The sequence below is a fragment of the Dipodomys spectabilis genome, unplaced genomic scaffold (assembly GCF_019054845.1).
Source record: "Dipodomys spectabilis isolate Male_0828 unplaced genomic scaffold, ASM1905484v1 ptg000089l, whole genome shotgun sequence".
Taxonomy (NCBI): domain Eukaryota; kingdom Metazoa; phylum Chordata; class Mammalia; order Rodentia; family Heteromyidae; genus Dipodomys; species Dipodomys spectabilis.
In genome coordinates, this window is record NW_024870766.1 from 19,143,577 (window position 1) to 19,163,660 (window position 20,084).

At 40.4% G+C, this 20,084-nt stretch overlaps 1 protein-coding gene across 1 annotated transcript in view; it reads right to left on the reverse strand.

Annotated features, from left to right (window-relative positions):
* Lamb4 (laminin subunit beta 4) overlaps window positions 1–20,084 on the reverse strand; it is a 98,527-nt gene that overhangs the window by 69,236 nt on the left and 9,207 nt on the right. The window contains exons 3-10 of the mRNA XM_042684798.1: window positions 18,282–18,417; window positions 15,740–15,813; window positions 13,123–13,311; window positions 12,238–12,301; window positions 11,870–12,084; window positions 10,372–10,492; window positions 8,501–8,689; window positions 4,319–4,498 (exon numbers count right to left, since the gene is read on the reverse strand). Coding sequence (XP_042540732.1) covers window positions 4,319–4,498; window positions 8,501–8,689; window positions 10,372–10,492; window positions 11,870–12,084; window positions 12,238–12,301; window positions 13,123–13,311; window positions 15,740–15,813; window positions 18,282–18,417 — 1,168 coding nt within the window. The remainder of the gene's footprint in view (window positions 1–4,318; window positions 4,499–8,500; window positions 8,690–10,371; window positions 10,493–11,869; window positions 12,085–12,237; window positions 12,302–13,122; window positions 13,312–15,739; window positions 15,814–18,281; window positions 18,418–20,084) is intronic.

Consider the following 20,084-nt stretch of genomic DNA (forward strand, 5'->3'; position numbering starts at 1 on the left):
AGGGCATTGTAGAACGAGCCCACCACACCCTAAAAACCTGGCTTACTCGCCTCAAAGCCTCTGCCTTTTCATTTTCCACTCCTAGGGATTGCCTTAGTCATACATTGTTTGCCCTTAATTTTCTAACTCTGGACAATGAAGGCCACTCGGCAGCTGACAGGTATTGGCACCCATCTTCCAGTTCTGCCCGCCCGTCTGTCATGTGGCGAGACCCCCTTACAGGCAAATGGAAGGGCCCAGATCCTGTTCTTATCTGGGGGCGAGGTTCAGCCTGTATTTTAGATCAAGAACAAGCGGCCCCAAGGTGGCTGCCAGAATGCTTGATAAAACAGGTGAATGGCTTACCACAACCCAGGGGAAGCCTTCCCCCCCCAGGATGATGCCTTTTCTTTTGCAGATGCAGCTAGAACTCCAGACATGGACCGTCCTGTTTGAATTTATTAAATAACAGATTAATCTTTGGTTTCTAAGCCCATACAGGTTCATCACCATCGCCTTGATATGGCAGACCGCAGCATCGAGATCTAGGATTGACCCCAGGCTTTTAATTAATGTTTTGCCATGAGCTTGTTCCAGTGGGAAACAGCCCTCCTTTTTTTCTTATTTAGAAAACCCTCCTTATTCATAACTCCTGACCATTCAACGGGCAAGACCTATTGCCATAAGGGATAGGTTCGCCCCTCCTCCTATAGGCCCCTCCGCTTGGGGGAGGATGCACCTATGGGAGGAAGAAGAAATGCTCTAATCAAGGGTGCAGGTAAGACTGCAGGGGGATGGATCCGTGAGATCCCAAAACCCAAGACCCCTGAGTGGCAAGCTCTGGTGCATGACGGTTGGCATGCATACCCACAAGCCGTCTCCTCAAAAAACATGCCAAGGTCTGTAAAATTCCCCTCCCCGAGTGAGGACGCTCGCTCGGAGCGGAGAAAAACCCTGGGCCCTTAGAGGAACAGAGCCTCTGTCACCCCCTTAAAAAGAGCAGCCAACAATTGATGGTCAATTTTCTAAACAAGAAAGGGGGAGATGTTGGGAGCCAAAAGTTAAGTCTCTCAAACTTGATAGGCTTAACTATCTCACTGGAACAACCTGAGCCTGAGTTTACAGAATCCCACCTTTTCACCATGCCTTAAAGTAAACACCCTGCAGCTACTAACGACCACCTTTTCACCCTGCCCTAAATCTACTTAACGACCACCTTTGCACCACGCCCTAAGTCCAAGCATATAAATACCCTTGTGTGAAAAATAAAAATTGGCAGCTTGATCAGAATCCTTGTCTTGCTGTCCTTCTTCGTGTCTCTTGTCCCTTCATTCCTTCTCGCTTAGGTTCACTGCCCTGGTTGAAGTCCTGCGGGTCGGGACAATTCTCATTTTTCATTTCTCCACTCTTGCGAATGTCTTTAACAGCTCACACTGAGCAAAATGAATGGCCACAAGAACACACAGCAGCCTGCTCTGCCAGGTTATTGTGTATGATACATGATTATCATACTACATTAACCCCACAGAGGCAATCCCTGGCCAGATTCTTGCAAATTCTTATGTAGTTCTATTGGATGGCAATGAGGAGGAACCATGTCAGCACAAGCTGGAATGCTGACAGTTTTCTGAGTGCTGCCAGGCGGTGATTCAGGGAATATCATGTTTATGACTCAGTTTCCAGCCATTATGGTTATCACTGACAGAAGCCTCTCTGGCAGATGTACACACCCCTCTCCCCCTCACATACATGTGCATGCGCTCTCTCTCTCTCTCTGTCTCTCTGTCTCTCTCTCCTTTCATTCTTACTGCTTCATTATCATTATTATTATTACTATTTTTTTACTTCATTCCTGTTTCTCCACCCATAGTCATTTCTCAGTCCTGCTTATGGTTGTGGAGACTCAAGAAGTTATGCAAGCTGTTATTTTCCTCTGCAGGAAAATTGAGTGTTCAAGAAAGCAAGCCAAATGGTCATCAGCTGATGGATAGGCCTGTCAAACCTGGTACATCCATCCAACGGAATGTTGTTTAACCAACACACAAAAAATACAGATAAAGCAATACTTGCTATAACATAGGCAAACCTTGAAAACATTGTAAGTAAAAGAAGCCAATCAAAAAAGAGCACATTTTACAATGATTCCTTTTGTATGAAATGTCCACAATCAGCAGCTCTGTAGTGGCAGTGCCCTAGAAAGCACTAATGTGGGAGAGTAGGAAGGTAGTAGTTAAAATATATGTGGTTTTTCTATTTTGGTAAATAAATATAACAAAACTTATAGTCTTCACCATTTTTCAGTGTGCTAAGTACATTCACATTGTTTTACAACTAGCTCTTCACCTTGCAAAACTGAAATAGTATACCATTAAACAATAGCTCCTCTTTTCTTCACCCACAGGCTTCATAGCCATCATTCTTTCTGTCTCTATGATTTAAATACTTTAAGTCTCTCATATGAATGGAATTACATAGTTTTGGTTCCCTATGGCAACTGGCTTAATGTTCTTAAGGTTCATCCCTACTGTAGGATGTGTCAGAATTTCCTTCTTTTTTTAAGGCTAAGTAGTATTCCATTATCCCTCTATAGCGTGCATTACTTATCAACTTATCTATCAATGGACATTGGGTTACTTCCATGTTCTGGCTATTGTGAAAATACATATATCACCTCAAAAATCTGCTTGCAGTTCTTGTAGTTACATATCCAAAATGGGGTTTGTGCTGGGGGATTAAAATGTTCTAAAACTGATGATGTTACACAACTTTTGATGTATTAAAAATAAATGAACTATACTCTTTAAATGATACTGTATGGCACGTTTGTTACATGCCAACAAAATGGTTACACACATATACCTACACACACACACACACACACACATCAATGTTCAAACCATTCTCAGAGGACATCATGCTAATCAGTGAACCACAGAGATGCCTACAGTGCTGAAAACTGTGATGGAAAACTATCTTGGCCATATAATTCATTACGGTGACATTTAATTTCACCATCAAACCTGAGAAGAATATTTTTTTGGGGGGGTCCGGTCATGGACCTGAACTCTGGGCCTGGGCACTGTCCCTCAGCTCTTCAGCTCAAGGCTAGTGCTCTACCACTTGAGCCACAGCACCACTTCCGGCTTTTTGTTTCTGCTTATGTGGTGCTGAGGAATCGAACCCAGGGCCTCAGGCATGCAAGGCAAGCGCTCTACCACTGAGTCAACTTCCCAGCCCTATAATAAATTTTTCTATAGACACCAAGTAGTTGTGGTTAAGCCAGGCTGGCATCCTTTAGATAAAACTCCTATATTAATATGCTTAAAAAAAAGGTGTTTGCACTCATGGCCAGGGTGCTGTCTCTTAGCTTTTATGCTAAAGATTGGTGCTATACTTGAGCCACATTTCCACTTTCAGCTTTTTGCTAGTTAACTGTAGATAAAAGTTTCATTAACATTTTTACCTAAGCTGGCTTCAAACCCTAATCCTGAGTAGCGAAGACTACAAGCATGAGCCACTGGTGCCTGGTTTAGCAAGCTTTCAGTATCCTTTCCTTTTATTTTAGTTAAAACTTCTTGGAAAAAAAGAAACTGAATATTCCCAGAAGTGTTTCTATTCCCTATTTTAACCTTCCAAGCATGCACTCCATGACCTTGAGCTGAGCATGCCCGGAAATGTATGTTTCCTTCTTGAATTATAACCTTACACTGACTTTGCGCAGGAGTGTGCTCCCTAAAGTGCTTTTCCATATGAATAAAATCCCCTGCTTCCTTTGTTTCTGGAGGGCTCTGCTTTTGGGTTATCTCCAGTGCATTCCTTACCTGTTGCAGAGCAAATAGGAACTCGTGATGCCTTTGTGCGTGCTCATTGACTTACACTCACTGGGAGGAGTGTATTCAGTTACCGGGAGCCATTTTTCTAGAGGTTTCGCAACTTGGCGTTAAAATTCTTAGTATTTACTCCATTTGTTGCAGTGGAGGGGAAATGTGAGCGCCCTCTGCTGGCAAGTTATGATACATTCAGTATACCAAGGAGGAAAGTTGTCCACTAATTTCTCAAGTTAAGGGAGGTATTGAATGACTTAAAGCCTCAGAGGCCAGTCAGGACTTTTAGGGGTTTTGCAGGGAGTGAATTTTAGGGGCAGGGAGAGGGAGAGAGAGAGGGAAAAAGGAAGATGGGAGAAAGAAAGAGGAGGGGGGGGAAGGAAGAGAGGAGAAAGAGAGAGAGAGAGAGAGAAAGAAAGGAAGGAAGAAAGGAAGAAAGGAAGGAAGGAAGAAAGAGCCCCACTGAACTGTAACATGCACCCACCCAGGTTGGTGGCCCAGCCTTGCGGACTTACGTCTGCAGCCCAAAGGGTCAGAGGCGCTCAGGCCAAAGTAGCTGGGTTTGCACTGGTCACATTTGGCTCCTTCAACATTCTCCTTACACAGGCACTGGCCTGCCACAGATCCTAGGGAAGGATCAGAGTGGCTCACACAAATGCCACCAGACAGGGTCCCATCAGGGTCACATTCACAAGCTGGGGACACAGAAATGCATTGACTTAGTTAATTGCAAACTATGGGGAACTTTCATTTTAAGCATAGCATTTTGCCCATTCTAGAACTATTAAGCTATGTTTAAATAATAACCAAATAAATTTGTACAAGTAGACTACTGGGCAAAGGGTTTCAGAAATGGCTCCCAGAGTAAGTTCAGATGTATGTTGAGTAAGTTCAGATATATGTTGGATAATTCCATACATATACATGCATCTATCCAGACACTTTAGACTGGCGGGGGTCATCCTGACAAAGAGTTCTTCCTTATAGGCCATCAAGGTCTACCTCACATAACTTCTCTTGTCTAATTCTGTCCTACCCTCAAACTATTCATACTATCAGCATTTTTTTCATATGGCATTCCTTATATAATTCCATATATTGTGTATATTTACATATACATATCTATGCATATATATTATTCTAAAGTCAGAGGAAAACTACTGTTTAGAAAATGATTTTAAGGATTAGTTCTTTTGGGGATGATGAAAATGTCTTTGAACTCGGCAAATGTGATGGTTGCATGACACTGAACTAGTCAATTGTTCATTTTAAAATGGTGAATTTTATGTTAAATGAATTTCAATGTAGTAAGAAAAATAAAAAGACTAAAGGTGAAAATAAGGTCAAGAAACTAAGGGTTTATATAGTGGTATTTGTCTCCCTGCAAACTGAAAGAAATCAGGTTAATGCCTAACCAACTCTCTGAAGCAAGGTTAAAAGATGTTCTTCCTCACAGAAAATGTATGTCTCCAAGGAAAGTACTATCATTCTTTTTGACTTTTCCTGGACAATCTACAAGAAAGAAAGGAAAAGAACAGGAAGACATTCATGTCCTTGTTTTCTCTTTTGGAAACCTGGCAATAATGCAAAAACTTAAAGAAATTCTAGAAAAAAAGATAAGCAGAAACCAGTAGCACAGGATCAACAGAAGTATCAGCTTTTTTTAAAAGTAGAAATATAACTCATTAAGGAATATAATATGAAAAAGGATTCTGATAGTGTGAATAATTTGAGGGTATGGCAGGACTAGAGAAGATATGTTATATGAGATAGATTTTGACATAGTGTAAGTAAGAACTGTCAGTCAGGATGATTCTCATGACTACAGAGTCTGGGGAGACACAGACAGCACTTGTAGCTTTGGTCTAGAGGACCAGTGTGTTGGTAGCCATTACAAGGACCCATCCTTCCTTTATGGTGCTGTTTCCAAGGGATTCTACTTTAAAGGGAGGCAATAAACATCAAAAATAAACATCTGGATTTTAAAGGACACTCTTTCCCACATTTGTACATGTTTGCTTCAGATTAATAGACATAAGCTCCTCAAATTTAAGGTTATGTCTACAACCACTTAGGTTAGTGAGTTCAGTGGGAAAAATCCAGTCAGATCAGTTGTTTGGTGTCGAAACAAATGCTTAGTTGTCTGACATAATCTTTCAAGTTTTGGCTGTTTGTTCTTGGATTGTGAGTGGTGATAAAAACATTAGGTTCTGTTTAGTTTGGAGGAAAATTCACAATTTCCTTCTAATTAAAGCCACTTGCTTCCAGAGAATAAAGGACAAAATAGATCATTTAATAAGTGGCCAAAAGGAAAAGCTCAAGTTTATTTGGGAGTCACATCCAAGGATCAGCACAGATTTCTAGATTATCAATTAATTATACACAGAAATACCCTTTGGGACAGAGTGACTAGAGAGTAACTCTACTTTGAATAACCCTATGTCTTAGCCTTTAGAAGGCCAATAAAACCAATTTAATCTTAGTAAACTTTTCTTATCAGTGGCTAAGTCTACCAGATCTTTGGTTTTGTTTGCATCATATGTAACTGTCTTAATCATAGAAGACTTAAAATTAGCCAATCTGTGCCTGGAATCCCTTTATGTAAATATTTAGGTTCAACCAAGGACAACTTAGAGAAAGGTTATATGAGAGTGCTAGTCAATCTTCTTGATACACATCATTTGTATACATACAATAAACATGTGTTTAGGGGAACAGAAACTGGGGAGTCTCATGATGGAGATTTGTTATGAGGAAAAACTCCTTGTTTACAAAGAATGCCTTCTTAATTTCAAATCAGGAGTGTTAACTTCCTCTTCTTTCTTTCTTTCTTTTTTCTAAAGTACCATCAATTTAATCTTAAAAACAAGATTCATTTGATATATTTAAATCATCTGGCTTATAAATCTCTAAATTTCTTTTATGACTCCTGGACTATGTTTTATAACATTGTAATTCCTTCATTCTACCCCCAAAGAGCAATTTTCTTTTCTTTTCTGAGTACATAACTATAAACATGAATAAAAGTTTAGGGGGATTTGATGTGTATGTGTACAATTCAAGATCAAGATAAAAATTGTAGGACACTCAGGAAATTTCTCTAAACAAATGTTTTCTGAGAACTTAGTTCTTTGTATCAGTTTTGAACAGGATATAGATCCACAGGAAGTCCCACATACTCATGGTGTAGGTGGTAATTGGCACAGTCACCTAGAGTCAATTCTGCATTGGTCCAGCATTTCCATCTGAGTTATGTTTCTTAGGGATAGTCTTTACACATGTGCACTAGCTCACAAATAGAAAATAGACCAATACATATTGACATATTTATAGGAAGAAATTCTTGGCAGAAATTTAAATGAAGGAATCGGGGCTAACCAATAAGGACAAATCTCAGAAATAGAATGTTGAAATATCCAAGTTGCTGAAGGATACATATAGCATACAACCATTAATCCAAAGTCACTGTTGTCAAAAGTTTGACAATCCGCCAATACATATTGTTTGTGATAAAAACATGTGTGCAAGTATGAAAACAAGCATGGTCTTAATGATAAATATCAAGTCGTTGAGAGTGTTTGCTCCTATGAAGGAAGAAGGCAAAGGGAGAAGCTATGCCTGGGGTTCCATTAGTGTTTGTGGTGTTTTCTTAGTAAAGAGAGTTGGAAAAGTTTTGATGAAGCTGGTGGTATGTAAAAAGTGTTTATTATATGACTGTCTATTTTTTATGCTTGTAAAAGTTGAGATTAAACAGAAAAGCTTTTTGCTGGATGCTGGTGGCTCAAGTCTATAATTCTGACTACTCAAGGCTGAAATATGAGATCTGAGGATAGCAGTTTGAAGGCAGAATGAGTAGAAAAGTCTGCAGGTCTCTTATCTCTAATTAACAAGCAAAATGCTGGACTGGAACAGTGGTCAAGTGGTAGAGCATCAGCCTTGATCAAGAAAGCTGAGTACAAGTGACCTCGAGGGTCTGAGTTCAAGCCCCACTACTGCAATAAACAAATAAATAATAAAGGTTTGAAGTCTTTTTTGGGGGGGAGGGGCTGGTCTTGGGCCTGAATTTGGGACTGGGGTGCTGTTCCTTTTTAAAAAATATTCTCCCTCAAGTCTTGTGCTCTACCACTTGAGCCATAACTCCACTTCCACCCCCCTGTTTTGGTAGTTAATTTGATATGTGTCTCATGGGTTTTCCTGCTCAGGTTGGTATTGAACTGCAATCCTCAGATCTCAGCCTTCCGAGTAGCTAGGCATGAGCCACTGGCACTTGGCTTTAAGTCTTGTTCTTTAAAGAAGATGAGATCTTACCTCATTTATCTTAGAGCAAAATTGAAAAATAGAATTTCCTCAGCCAGTGAAATGTTTTAGCCAATATCACTGTGTGGTTACTTTCTTGATTTGAGTTCCAGTGTTACCAACATGCCTGTGGCATCTCCTAAAGCTGCCAGCCCCTCCTGGTTGGATCCAAAATAAAGTTCTGATTCATTGGTATAGCCTAGGTTACACAATTCTCAGGCCTGACCTGGATTATTTGGGTCAGCTTGTTTGGAGGTAGAACTGAAGTAGTCTTACCTCCTCACTTCCCATAAGGTAGTCTGAATCCCCTGCTAAGCAGAGTTGGGGCAGGCAATCCCAAAGGTGCCAGATGAGAATTTGTGGAGACAAATGCAAAGGACTGGGCAAGGGGTGGAACTCACGGAGGCATGCATAGGGATCCGAGATGGCCTTGAAGGGGTCCCTGTAGAAGAGGGGTCTGCAGCGCTCGCAGTGCTGGCCCTCGGTGTGGTGCTGACAGTCCTCACACACGCCTCCACTGAGGCCACCACTGGCCAGGTATGTGGTCATGTCAAAGTGACAGCGCTCAGAGTGGCCATTACAGCTGCATGCTGAGAAGGGAAATGGAAAACGCCTGAGAGACTTTCAGAGGCTGCGGTGTCCCACATGCTCAGCCTCCAAGGTCTCAGCCCCTGCTCCTCTTCATCCACATCCAAGTGTACAGAGGCCAAAGCAGGTCTGTCTGGCATTCTGCTCTCCTCATGTGCTGTCATAAAGAGTGTTCCCATGATACTCAATATATACTTTTAAAAATCACACAAACAGAAAGAAATCATTTAGGCAATCTGGAAACCATAGGGTGTGTTATGGTGTTCAGTGAAGAATATTTTTGCTGACTTCATGCTTTGTAAATCTGAATTTTATTTATTTATTTATTTTTTAGTCCTGGGGCTTGAACTCAGGCTTGGGTGCTGTTCCTGAGCTTTTTTGCTCAAGACTAGTGCTCTACCACTTTAAGCCACAGCTCTATTCCAGTTTTCTGGTGGTGAATTGGAGATAAGACTCTCACGAACTTTCCCTCCCATACTAACTTTGAACCACAATCCTTTGATCTTAGCCTCCTGGGTAGCTAGGATTATAGGTGTGAGCCATACAGGCCTGAGCCACCGACACCAGGCTTTTTTTTTTTCTTTTCTTTTTCTTTCTTTCTTTTTTTTACTTAAATGTTCTATACACATTGGGATTTGTACATAAGATGTTGGAGTAGAGCCCAGTCAGTTTCTGTGCTTCTGCAAGGACAGAGGGCTAAAAAGGTGGCTACAGGCCACTTTTCTCTCGTGAGGCTCACTAAGATGACTAGAAGGCCACATAGTTGTTGGGAGAAATTTGTTTATCTTTGTTGTAACGTCTGTGCTGTGTCCCACAACCCACCCCACTGTAAACAGTCTGAGTTTGGCCATGTTTTGCTGGATTTGTGTACTCTGTCACAGATAGGTTCTTTTCATTAGAGCTCTTCTAGGGACCTTTCATTCCTTCAAGTCCTATTTTACCAAAACCTGGGAAAAGAAACGGAATAAGAAGATTGTGTGGAAGTTCATAAAAATTCAGAGGCAGCTAAACTGTCACTGCAAACTAAAATACCTTATTAACCAAAATATTTCATTAAAACATGCTAGTCCAAGCCAGATGCTTGTAGCTCTTGCCTATAAACCTAGATACTCAAGAGGCTGAGATCTGAGAATATCAGATCTCAGAAAAGTTCGTGAGACTCATATTCAATTAACCAGCAAAATGCTAGAAGTGGAGTTGTGGTTCAAGTGGAAAAGCAAAAGCCTTGAGCCATAAAAAGCTAAGAGAGAATACTCTGACCCTAAATTAAAGCTACAGTATTGGCACAAAGACAAAAAGCCTAACAACAAATTAATTCCTGGACCTCATTTTTTCCTATCATCTTTCTTATGGATATAAAGTCATTTTCTGGAACGTATGACATCTTGTTACCAAACCTAGACTTGCTTGCCCTCAGCAATTACACACAACTTCACCCCATTATCTAAAAATGTGCTGCATAGCATGCACACTAGTTATCTTAATTTTTTTGGGGGGTGTCAGTTTGAGAAGTTGGTGATTCTTGTACATGAGGCCCTTGGAGCAATTAAGATATCACACAAGTGCAGCAGGGAGCCACAGCTCCAGTTCTTCAGCTGCCTGCACCCCACAGAAGTGAAATACATGTGCTTCAGAATAAGAGAAGAGAACACACTCTTCTATTCAAGAACTTATTTTCACCCACCTCTGCAAGCGCTGTCCTGAGCACCCACAGCTGGCCTCCAAGGAGCATCCTGGAAGAAGTCCTTACATCGCTCACAGTTGGGGCCATCTGTATTGTGCTGACAGACACAGTGCCCATGAACCTGCAATCATGAATGAACAGAGTTAGAATAGGGCTTTTCTTTGTGTGTGTGCATGTGCATGTGCGTGCGTGCGTGTGTGCGTGTGTGTGTGTGTGTGTGTGTGTGTGTGTGTGTGTGTATGAACTCGGCCTGGCATGACACTTTTGCTTTTTTTTTCTGCTCAAAGATGGTACGCTACCACTTGAGCCTTACCTCTACTTTCAGCATTTTTCTGGTTAACTGGAAATTTGAACCACAATCATCAGAGCTCAGCTTCTCAAATACCTAGGATTCCAGGTGTGAGCCCTGAGCATCTGGCTAAACAGGGCTTGTCTGTACATGGAAAATGAATTCCCAGGTCATGGTCCCTCTGTGGCTTTTAGTTCCCTATGTGTTAGTGACAATACCAATCTGTCTATATTCAATTATGTGCTTCACTAGTTTATAAGATTTAATAATTTCCAGAAGTATAATCAATATTTAGAGTAAATTTTGTGGGTATGCTTTTCTAAATTCTTGTTTCAGGACAGCACAAGGAACAAGATGTAAGGAGTGAGTGTGTTTTTGGAGAAGGGAAAATAAGGAGTTAGAAAAGAGAAAGAAGCTACAGAAAGACATGATTCCCTCAGGCTTTCACAAAATGCTTAAAAATGTTCAGAGAGATGTAGAGGTGGCTGTGTGGGAAGGTATCATGTTCTCTAGAGACTGAGACAACTGAACCTAATAAGTAAATCTGTTTAGTAGACATACCCCTTAGGATTCAGCACAAGTGTACAGTTCTTGGGCTCGAGTATGGCTCAGTGGTAGAACACGAGCATAGAATGTTTGAAGCCCTGGGTTCAATTCCCTGAACTGTAGAAACAAGAAGACAACAACAAAAGACACACACTAAGAACAAGAGATCTACAACCCTGACAGCAGTTCAGAGCAGAAGAGTATCACAGGGCTTGACCATTTTTATAATATCAGGTGTCATTGAAACATTCTAGCTTTGAATAGAAGGTCGCATTCCCTACAAATTTTCAATATTTTTTTGTATGTGTGAAAGAATGAATGTGAAATTATAGTTCATTCCTATCAAATCTGTGTGTCCTAAAAAAATAAATAAACCAAAGCAAGGTAGGTTATCTTAAAACCACACATGATAAATTCTGCTCCTGAGTTCAGTGATGCCCACAGGTGACAGAATTCACAAGGACTATGGACAGAGGAATGAGCAGGTGGGGCGGGAAGGGGGTGCCGGGAAGGTGGAGATTCAGTGCTACCGGTCCCATGCAAAACTGGGCACTCAGATTTATTGTTCTCCATATATAGATTTCTGGTCTCCATATAAATTATATATCAGAACAATGAAAGGAAGGAAGGAGAGACAGTTTGCAAGTCTGGCTAATAACTTACCACTGCTGTGGAGCTGAAAACGTCTCCCTGCACCTGCTGTAAAGGCTCACACTTATTTGCATGGCCATTGCAAAAACAGCTTCCCCGAACGATCATCTCATAGAGTGCGTAGTAGTATTTATCAAGGGAATCATTTTGTTGCTTTCCAAGTAAAGTATCCCCAAGCGTGTGGAGTTTGGTAAAGTTTATCCTCAGGTTTGTTAATGTTACAAGGTCTTGAAAAAGAAAAACAAAATGAATCAAAGTGCATTTAAGTTCAAGTTTTTCTGCTTGACTGTCTCCTTAGCACACCACAGGAAAGAAATGACAAGGCATCCTCCTAACATGAAATTTAAAGAAAACTTATGAAATATGTAACAGATTCATACCTTGAATTTGGGGGCTGTAAGGGTTTTCTATTTCAAAACTAGGGTCCAAAACTTTTAAAACAACCTGCAAGACAAACAATATAGGTGAACTTATTATGGTAGCCCAAGTGTAACTGTCTAATTGCTTAAGGAAGAAATCTTGATCTTGCATGAAGATTGAGCCATTGGCTCCCAGCTAATATGTCGATTATTATTTGAGTGACTATATGAATAAAGGACCAGATACAGAGATGAATGAATAGGATTGAGCAGTCACAGGTGGATTTGGTGTATGTGTGTCCATACAAACAGAAGTGGAATAGCACTGCTGAAGAGAACTATGAACTGGGTTAGGATGGAGTGATGGGTAGTTCAGCAAGCCACTGTGAATTTGGGCCTGGCAGGGAATTCTGAAGCTGTCTTATGCCACCAAATCTCTCTGCTCTCTCTGATAAGATAGGTACTCTCCAACCCCACTGCTACCCTGACCTTGTGCTAGTTGTTACCAGCTTTGTATAGAGAGACATTCCTAGATCCCACCTAGTTTCCCTAGCGATTCCAGAATTACAATAATGAGACAGTTAACTCAGGAATGTGACCAGCTTTGTTCTTTTCTTTCTTCCTCTAGGTGCCCAGCACTACACCTGGCCAGTATAGACTGAACTGTTCACTCTCAGCTGTTAACCCCTATGGATTGCTTCTGCTTGGATATTTATTGTCTACTAATCAGGATTCATTTCAATTTAGGCATTTTCATTTTAAGAAAAAAATAAGATTACATTATGGTTGAATAAACATGACTTAAGCTTTCTCTTATATATATATGAGTATACACACACACACACACACACACACACACGTATTAAAGTGTTTATAAGGAAAGAAATCCAAAGGAAGGAAGGTTACCTCGCCTCCAGTTGAGGGCTCAACATCTGAATATCTGGAGTCACAGACAAGGTCTCCCACTTTCTGGGCCTGGCCAGCAGTGATGCCAGGAAAAGAAATAGCACAGTCTTTTGCAAAATATTTGAGCACTTTCCAGGTGTGTCCATAGTTGGTGGAACGCTCTACTAACATTGCAGCAGGTCGAAAAGTCTGAAAATAATGTCCCAAGGCAGAGTTTATCAATCATTTGTTTGAACATTTTTGTCTTCTATTTCCATTTTATGAAACCTTGTACTCTACAGCAGACACAGGTAGATCTTGTTCCAACAAATGGGCAACTATTTATGCCCTCAGAATCAAGTTACATTTTGAAAAGATTTATGACTGTGTAATTAGTAAGAAAAGTAGTACATACATTTAAAAAAATGCCAATGTCATTAGTATTTTACAACAATTTTCTTTGGTTCTCTTTGCTGAGAATGCTTTTCCTTAGGCAAATTTACAGATCTTATGAAACCCATAACGTTTATTGTGATTCCCTAAAGTGGATTTAGCTTCTTCAACTAAGTAACCCCAGGATTTTAATTATATCTGTATTACTGCACATTTCCTTTTGTACTACAACTTTCTTTTTTTGTTTATACTTAAAAATACTTATTCTATTTATATGTCTGAGTTTGCAATGAAATGGTGAGTTTTGGGGGGACAAAGACTGATGACCTTTTTTCATTACTTTTAAATTTTATATCTTTAAAAAAAAATAATTACCCAAATTAGTGCCAAGCCTGAGATCAAGGTTAGAATTCTGATGATTATAAAAAACTGTACTATATAACTTGTGTTGGCATCTAACTAACCTTAATACTCATAATTTCTTTTTCTAAAAATTTTTAATTATTACTGTGAAAATACCATACAGAGGGGTTACAATTATATGGGCAAGATAGCGAGTACATTTCTTTCTTTCTTTCTTTCTTTTTTTTTTGGGGGGGGGGGGGTCCGGTCATTGGGCCTGAACTCTGGGCTTGGGCGCTGTCCCTCAGCTCTTCAGCTCAAGGCTAGTGCTCTACTACTTGAGCCACAGCGCCACTTCCGGCTTTTTTCTTTTTGCTTATGTGGTGCTGAGAATTCAAATCCAGGGCCTCAGGCATGCAAGATAAGTGCTCTACCACTGAGCCACCTTCCCAGCCCTAGTGAGTACATTTCTTATCAAGCATTGTTGCCACCTCCTTTGTTTCCTCATACCATCCCTTCCGCTCTCCACCCCCACCCCCACACCCCCCCTACCACCCCATCCCCCCACCGCTGAAGCTATAAAGTTCGTTTTTCTACATAACCTCTTGTACATCTCATTTTTGTAATGGGTCCACCTGTATCCCTATTTAAACAGCTTGTTTTTTTCCCTTCCCCTCCACAAATTATATCAACATCAAATACAGTGAAAGCAGGGCTTATACCCTGGGGGAGGTACATACAAAGCAACAAAGAAACCATCTTATAAATATGTTGGAAACAATCACAAGAAAGAAAAAAAAACCATTTGAACCCTTATCTTAGGGTTCATTTCCCTAACATCAACTTATCTGACCGTTTTTGCTTGTCTCATACATATACTAGCTATTGCAAATAAGGGAAACCATGGGCCTATGTTTCTTTGGGCCTGGCTTACTTCACTTAATATAATTTTTTCCAAGTCTTTCCATTTCCTAACAAATGGGGCAATGTCATTCTTTCTGATAGAGGCATAGAATTCCATTGCGTATATATATATCACATTTTCTTGATCCATTCATCTACTGAGGGGCATCAGGATTGGTTCCATATGTTAGCTATGGTAAATAATGCTGCAATAAACATAGCTGTGCTGGTAGTTTTAGTATGGTCTTGTTTGTGATCATTTGGGTAAATGCCCAAAAGTGGGATTGGTGGGTCATAGGGGAGCTCTATGTGGAGTCTTTTGTGGAACCTCCATACTACTTTCCAAAGTGGTTGACAAAGTTTACACTCCCACCAACAATGCAGTAGGGTTCCCTTCTGTCCACATCCCCTTCAATATCTTTTGTTTTTAGAGTTCTTGATTATAGCCATTCTAACTGGGGTGAGGTGGTATTTCAATGTTGTTTTGATTTGCATTTCTTTTATGGCTAGGGAGGTTGAGCATTTCCTCATGTGTCTATTGACCATCCTTTTTTCCTCTTCAGAGAAGTTTCTCTTTAAGTCTTTAGCCCACTTATTTATTGGGCAGTTGTTTCTTTGAGGATTTGTTGTTGGGCAATTTAAGTTTTTGAATACTCATAATTTCTCTTCTTCTTTTGAACACAATCTTTCCCTTCCAAGTTTCTCTCCCCTTTTCCTGAAAATTATCTCTCAAATTCTGTGGCCTCTATTACTCTAGTATATAGACTTTTCCCTTTCTACTTTTTTCTAAGATTTTTTTCTCATTACCATACAGTCATTAATTAATAAGCAATGTTCATTTAAAAAATTATTTAAGAACAAAATCCAGATGATAAAACTTGAATCTAGACTTATTTTGGCTTCTGATGTCTATAATGAAGCCAGGAAGTAAGTGAAGTTGCAGGTTAGCATTGAGCACTGATGGAATCGAGAAGGAAACAGCAGGCCTGTCCAACTATACCTTGAAGGTCAGTATAAGGTGACTGAACTGAAATAGTGTCTCGAGGTCCAATCTGATGCTGACATGATCAAGACCTGAAGGGGGAAAAAAGAATGATTTCAGAGATCTCTGCTTATCATGTTAACTGCCCCCATGTTGCTTGTCTATAATAAAATCCCATGGATGTCACATGGCTGGTGGCTGACATTGTTCCCCAGTCTGTGACCTGGTGTCCAGGTCTCTCCATGTCCAGGAGATCTAGGTGACAGCATAGGTTTTACCCTGTCTAAAATTCACATTTTGGTGACAAGACAAGATGGCCACTATGTGGCAGTATTGCAAATTCCCAAGGGAGTTCTGGACCATTTCCCATAGGTGGCAAGAGGTTGTATTTCCTGGTACTCAAAATAGGAGCCAGCAAGCCGGAGCATGATAAAAATCAACACACCCTTTATTCCCAACACCCAGCTCCAGACAGTCAGTTCAGTTAGATTGTTTTTGTTAATTGGAATAAACTACATCTTGGAATATTCCTCTTAGAGTGAGGATCTGTGGCTCCCCTATTACTGAGGAGATGGGAATAATCCTGTCAGGACTTTTTGCATTGTGATCCATCTCTAGAACAATGTGAGCATCTGGCCCCACCCAGACACAACAGAAGCCAGAAGCCCACCTATTTCCAGAACAGCGTGGCTCAAGAGAAGTGGAACATGAGTTATACATGAAATTAAGGATTGTCTAAAAAGTATACTTAAGAAAGAAAAAGAAAGCAATATATGAAAATTATCATTACAACATATAATCAGTATTGTAAAAATTAGTAATGCTTTTTTATCCATTTTTTGCCCCCAGCGTTTAGACATCTGGGTTGCGTTTCCACGGACAGCATAGCCATGTGCAGATAGGGGTCCTACTGAACGTGTGGCTCTAGACAAAAGAGGCTGGACCATTGTGAGTGGGAGTTTATTTAGAGTTCTAGGGCACATGGGTAGGGGAAGCGCCTGCTGAACCATAGCCACATTTTAAGCTTTGGATCCAAGACTCTGACCCTCACTAGGAGGAGATCTATTTCCCCTTTCTAAAGTACATGACTGAGAACTCTCCTTCTATGCAATTACCCTCAGCAAAATGTTGGACATTATACCTAACAGCTGTTAAACCAACTGATACTACTCATCAATGACAACAGGGGAGGATGACAAACCTCACCTCACATTCATTAAGGAGAGTCCAACAAGACATAACTAGGATCCAAAATGAACTGGTGTTCAGTAGATGTCAGTCGTGCAGTTGTCAAATGGGTGTGGTAGAAAGACACCATCACAAGAGGATTGTCCTACATATCTTATATAGTATAATTATCCCCACACTTTGCTCTTAATGGTCTAGAGTCTCTCTCTCTCTCTTTCTCTCTCTCTCTCTCTCGTGCTCTCTCTCTCTTAGGTCTAGAGTTCTCTAAAAAAATGTGTTTAGAAGTCTAAAGAGCCCAACATGCATCATAGAGAATATGAATGGAATAAGTGTGTGCCCAAGGAAAACAAACTAGTAAGTGAGGAGGCCCCTTATGGGGAGGCCCCGTGTGGATAAATATGTTTTGTAGACCAGTATGTGGGAAAGCTTCCATTAGGAGGCCTACTATGGATGAATATGTTTTGGTATGGACAGGGATACTCTCCCATTAGGCCTACACTTAACCATGGACCACTGTGTCGCTTCAAATCATGCACACAGAAGGGTATAAAATCAGGAAGGATATAGCTAATTATAAGTAGCCAATTATCCTTTAGTTCACTCTTTTTGTTTTGTTTTTCTTTCTTTCTTTTCCCCTCCCTCCCTCCCTCCCTCCCTCCCTCCCTCCCTCCCTCCCTTCTTCCCTCCCTCCCTCCATCCCTCCCTTCCTTCCTTCTTCTCTCTTTCTTTTCTTTTGTTTCTTCTTTTGTATGTCAATGAACCTAGGATTGGGCTCTGACCCTTAGTTTTTTTGCTCAAAGCTGATGCTCTACCACTTGAGTCACAGCTCGTGGTTAATTGGAAGTAAGAGTCTCATGGACCTTTCCCACCCAGGCTGGCTTTGAACTTCAATCCTCAGATCTCAGCCTCCTGAGTAGCTAGAATTCCAGGCTTGAGCCACTGGCACCCAGCTTTTTAGTTCAAATTTTATATTAAGACCTTTGGCTCACAGGGAGAAGTAGTGCTCTTTCTCTCTGTTCCTTGTGTGTTCAAAGAAGGAAGAGCACTTACTACTCATCTTTAGACTTCTGACTTTATTCAATTTATGGCAGTAGAGTTTTCTATGAGGATTAATTTTTCCCAAGAACTAAAAGATACAGAGGCATTTTTCTTTCCCCACATGGAAAAACTAAAACAGAGTTATTTGCTTAAGATACATTTTGATTTCTCTAAAGGAAAATATTCTTTCTTAAAATGGAAATAAATTCAGTTCTTATAAGATGTTCCACATTTTTTGTGGATAACATCTTGCTGTGACAGTGTTAAGACCACACAAGGAGAAAGGAGTCTTGTTAAAATATGAATAAAAGAATGGAAAGCAATTTAATCATACCATTTTCAGATTGCCACCATGTCTTTTCTCTGTGTGGTTCAAAACTTGGAATTACGTTCTCAATAGTGTGGCTGTTGGGCTGGGTGTGCGGATTATATGGAAGTCGAGAGTCACAGATGAAGCATTTGTGTTCCCCCTGGAAAACATCACCATCAAAATTAAAAATAAAGGTTGCTTTGAATTTAAAAACAAGCTGTTCTCACTGTATCTGTTCTTCAATCTGGCTAAAAATAAAAAGCAGAGGAAATAACAACACATCACTTTTTTCCATCAACAGGTGCTTAAATACAATAAGAAATTAAACTATGGTCTAGAAATTTACAAATTCATAAAAGTTCAAATTTATATGGAACTATTTTTTCTCTACTGTAACAGGCAGATAATCTGGATGTTATTTTATATTGCATAGAAATATTGAAGGTGGGCTTTGTGAGCTAGAATTAACTTCTTTTGGTCAAAAAAGGAGTATTTGGCAAATGAATGAAATTTTCCTGTCATACTGTAGACTTCTATTAAGCTCACAACAAAGAAGCCCACTCTCTTGACCTGCAGACTAGAAGGTCATATTGGTGATTGGAGCTAGTTTTGCTTAGGGTGGCTTTTCAAAAGTCACAAGACCAAAGCCCTGGCCTTTAAGCTTGTTTCATTAGTGTGTCCATTGTACCTGCACTGAAACTCCTAGTGGGCTTTCCAAAGGACTGTCCATGGCCTGCCCAGTGAAGAGATTTTTTTTCAAACTTCTGGGAAGTAGTTGTTCATTAGCAACCTTTGGTGACAGAAATCGCCTGCAGCAGCATGAGTCCTCAGCTGTAGGTACTAGGTAAACATCATCATGTGGATGTCCTTCATGTGTCTTCCAGACCCCAGCACTGTCTAACCCAGGCCACATTTTCACCTCTACTTCCAGTAGTCATTCTGTTCTAACCACACTAGCTTCCAGGCCCTTGCTCTTCCCCCAGCACACAAAAACACATTGGTTGTAGCACCTCAGTACAAGCTATTCTTCCTCCAAAATGTTTGGATCTCTTGGTCTCTCCCTTCTTTCTTGATTTTCCTAAAATAGAATTATCTCCCTATTCCACCTGCAGTATTTGTCAGTCTGAAATATTTGGGGGTTTTAAAAAAACCCTAAATTTTAAGCTTTCTGCCACTCTTTGGATAAAATTAGCCTTTACTTTTATATTTTGACTGGCTATTTTTTTGGAGGTCTAACTTTGACATAGAAGGATACCAGTTTCTAATTATTGCCAGACTATATTGGCTCTTGACAACAGGGAGCAAATGTCAGAGGAAACAGAATAAGCTGGCAATGGTAGTGTCAGAAAGTGTCTGATGTTAGAGTTGAGAATGACTTCTTTGTCCAGTGGACTTGGACTTGGATAAGTCAGTTGCAGGGCTATCCATCCTACCTAGCTGAGAGCTGAGCCAAACTTGCACCTTGGGATTTCCTTCTACTTGTAGAGCATTTACTTCCTTATATAAATACTTCCCACACTCAGAACAGTCCTAAGCACCCAGGTGTTGTCTCTATTTATAACCATCATCTTTTACTAGACACTATTAGAATATAATGCATTTCCCAGAGACCTAAAAGCTTGCCTTAAATAAACAATACATGGAAAAGCCTGGGCCCCTAACATTAGGCGTATGTCCAACTTCCTTCCTGCACATCCTCTTATTGAAGGGGTGGATTAGATGGCCTCAGCGTTTTCAGCAGGTATGACGCAAAGATGACCTTAGATGCTTGCTCTGTTGACAGTACACAGGGCGAAAGTGTCCTGAAAAGCCACTGGAACTTTAATA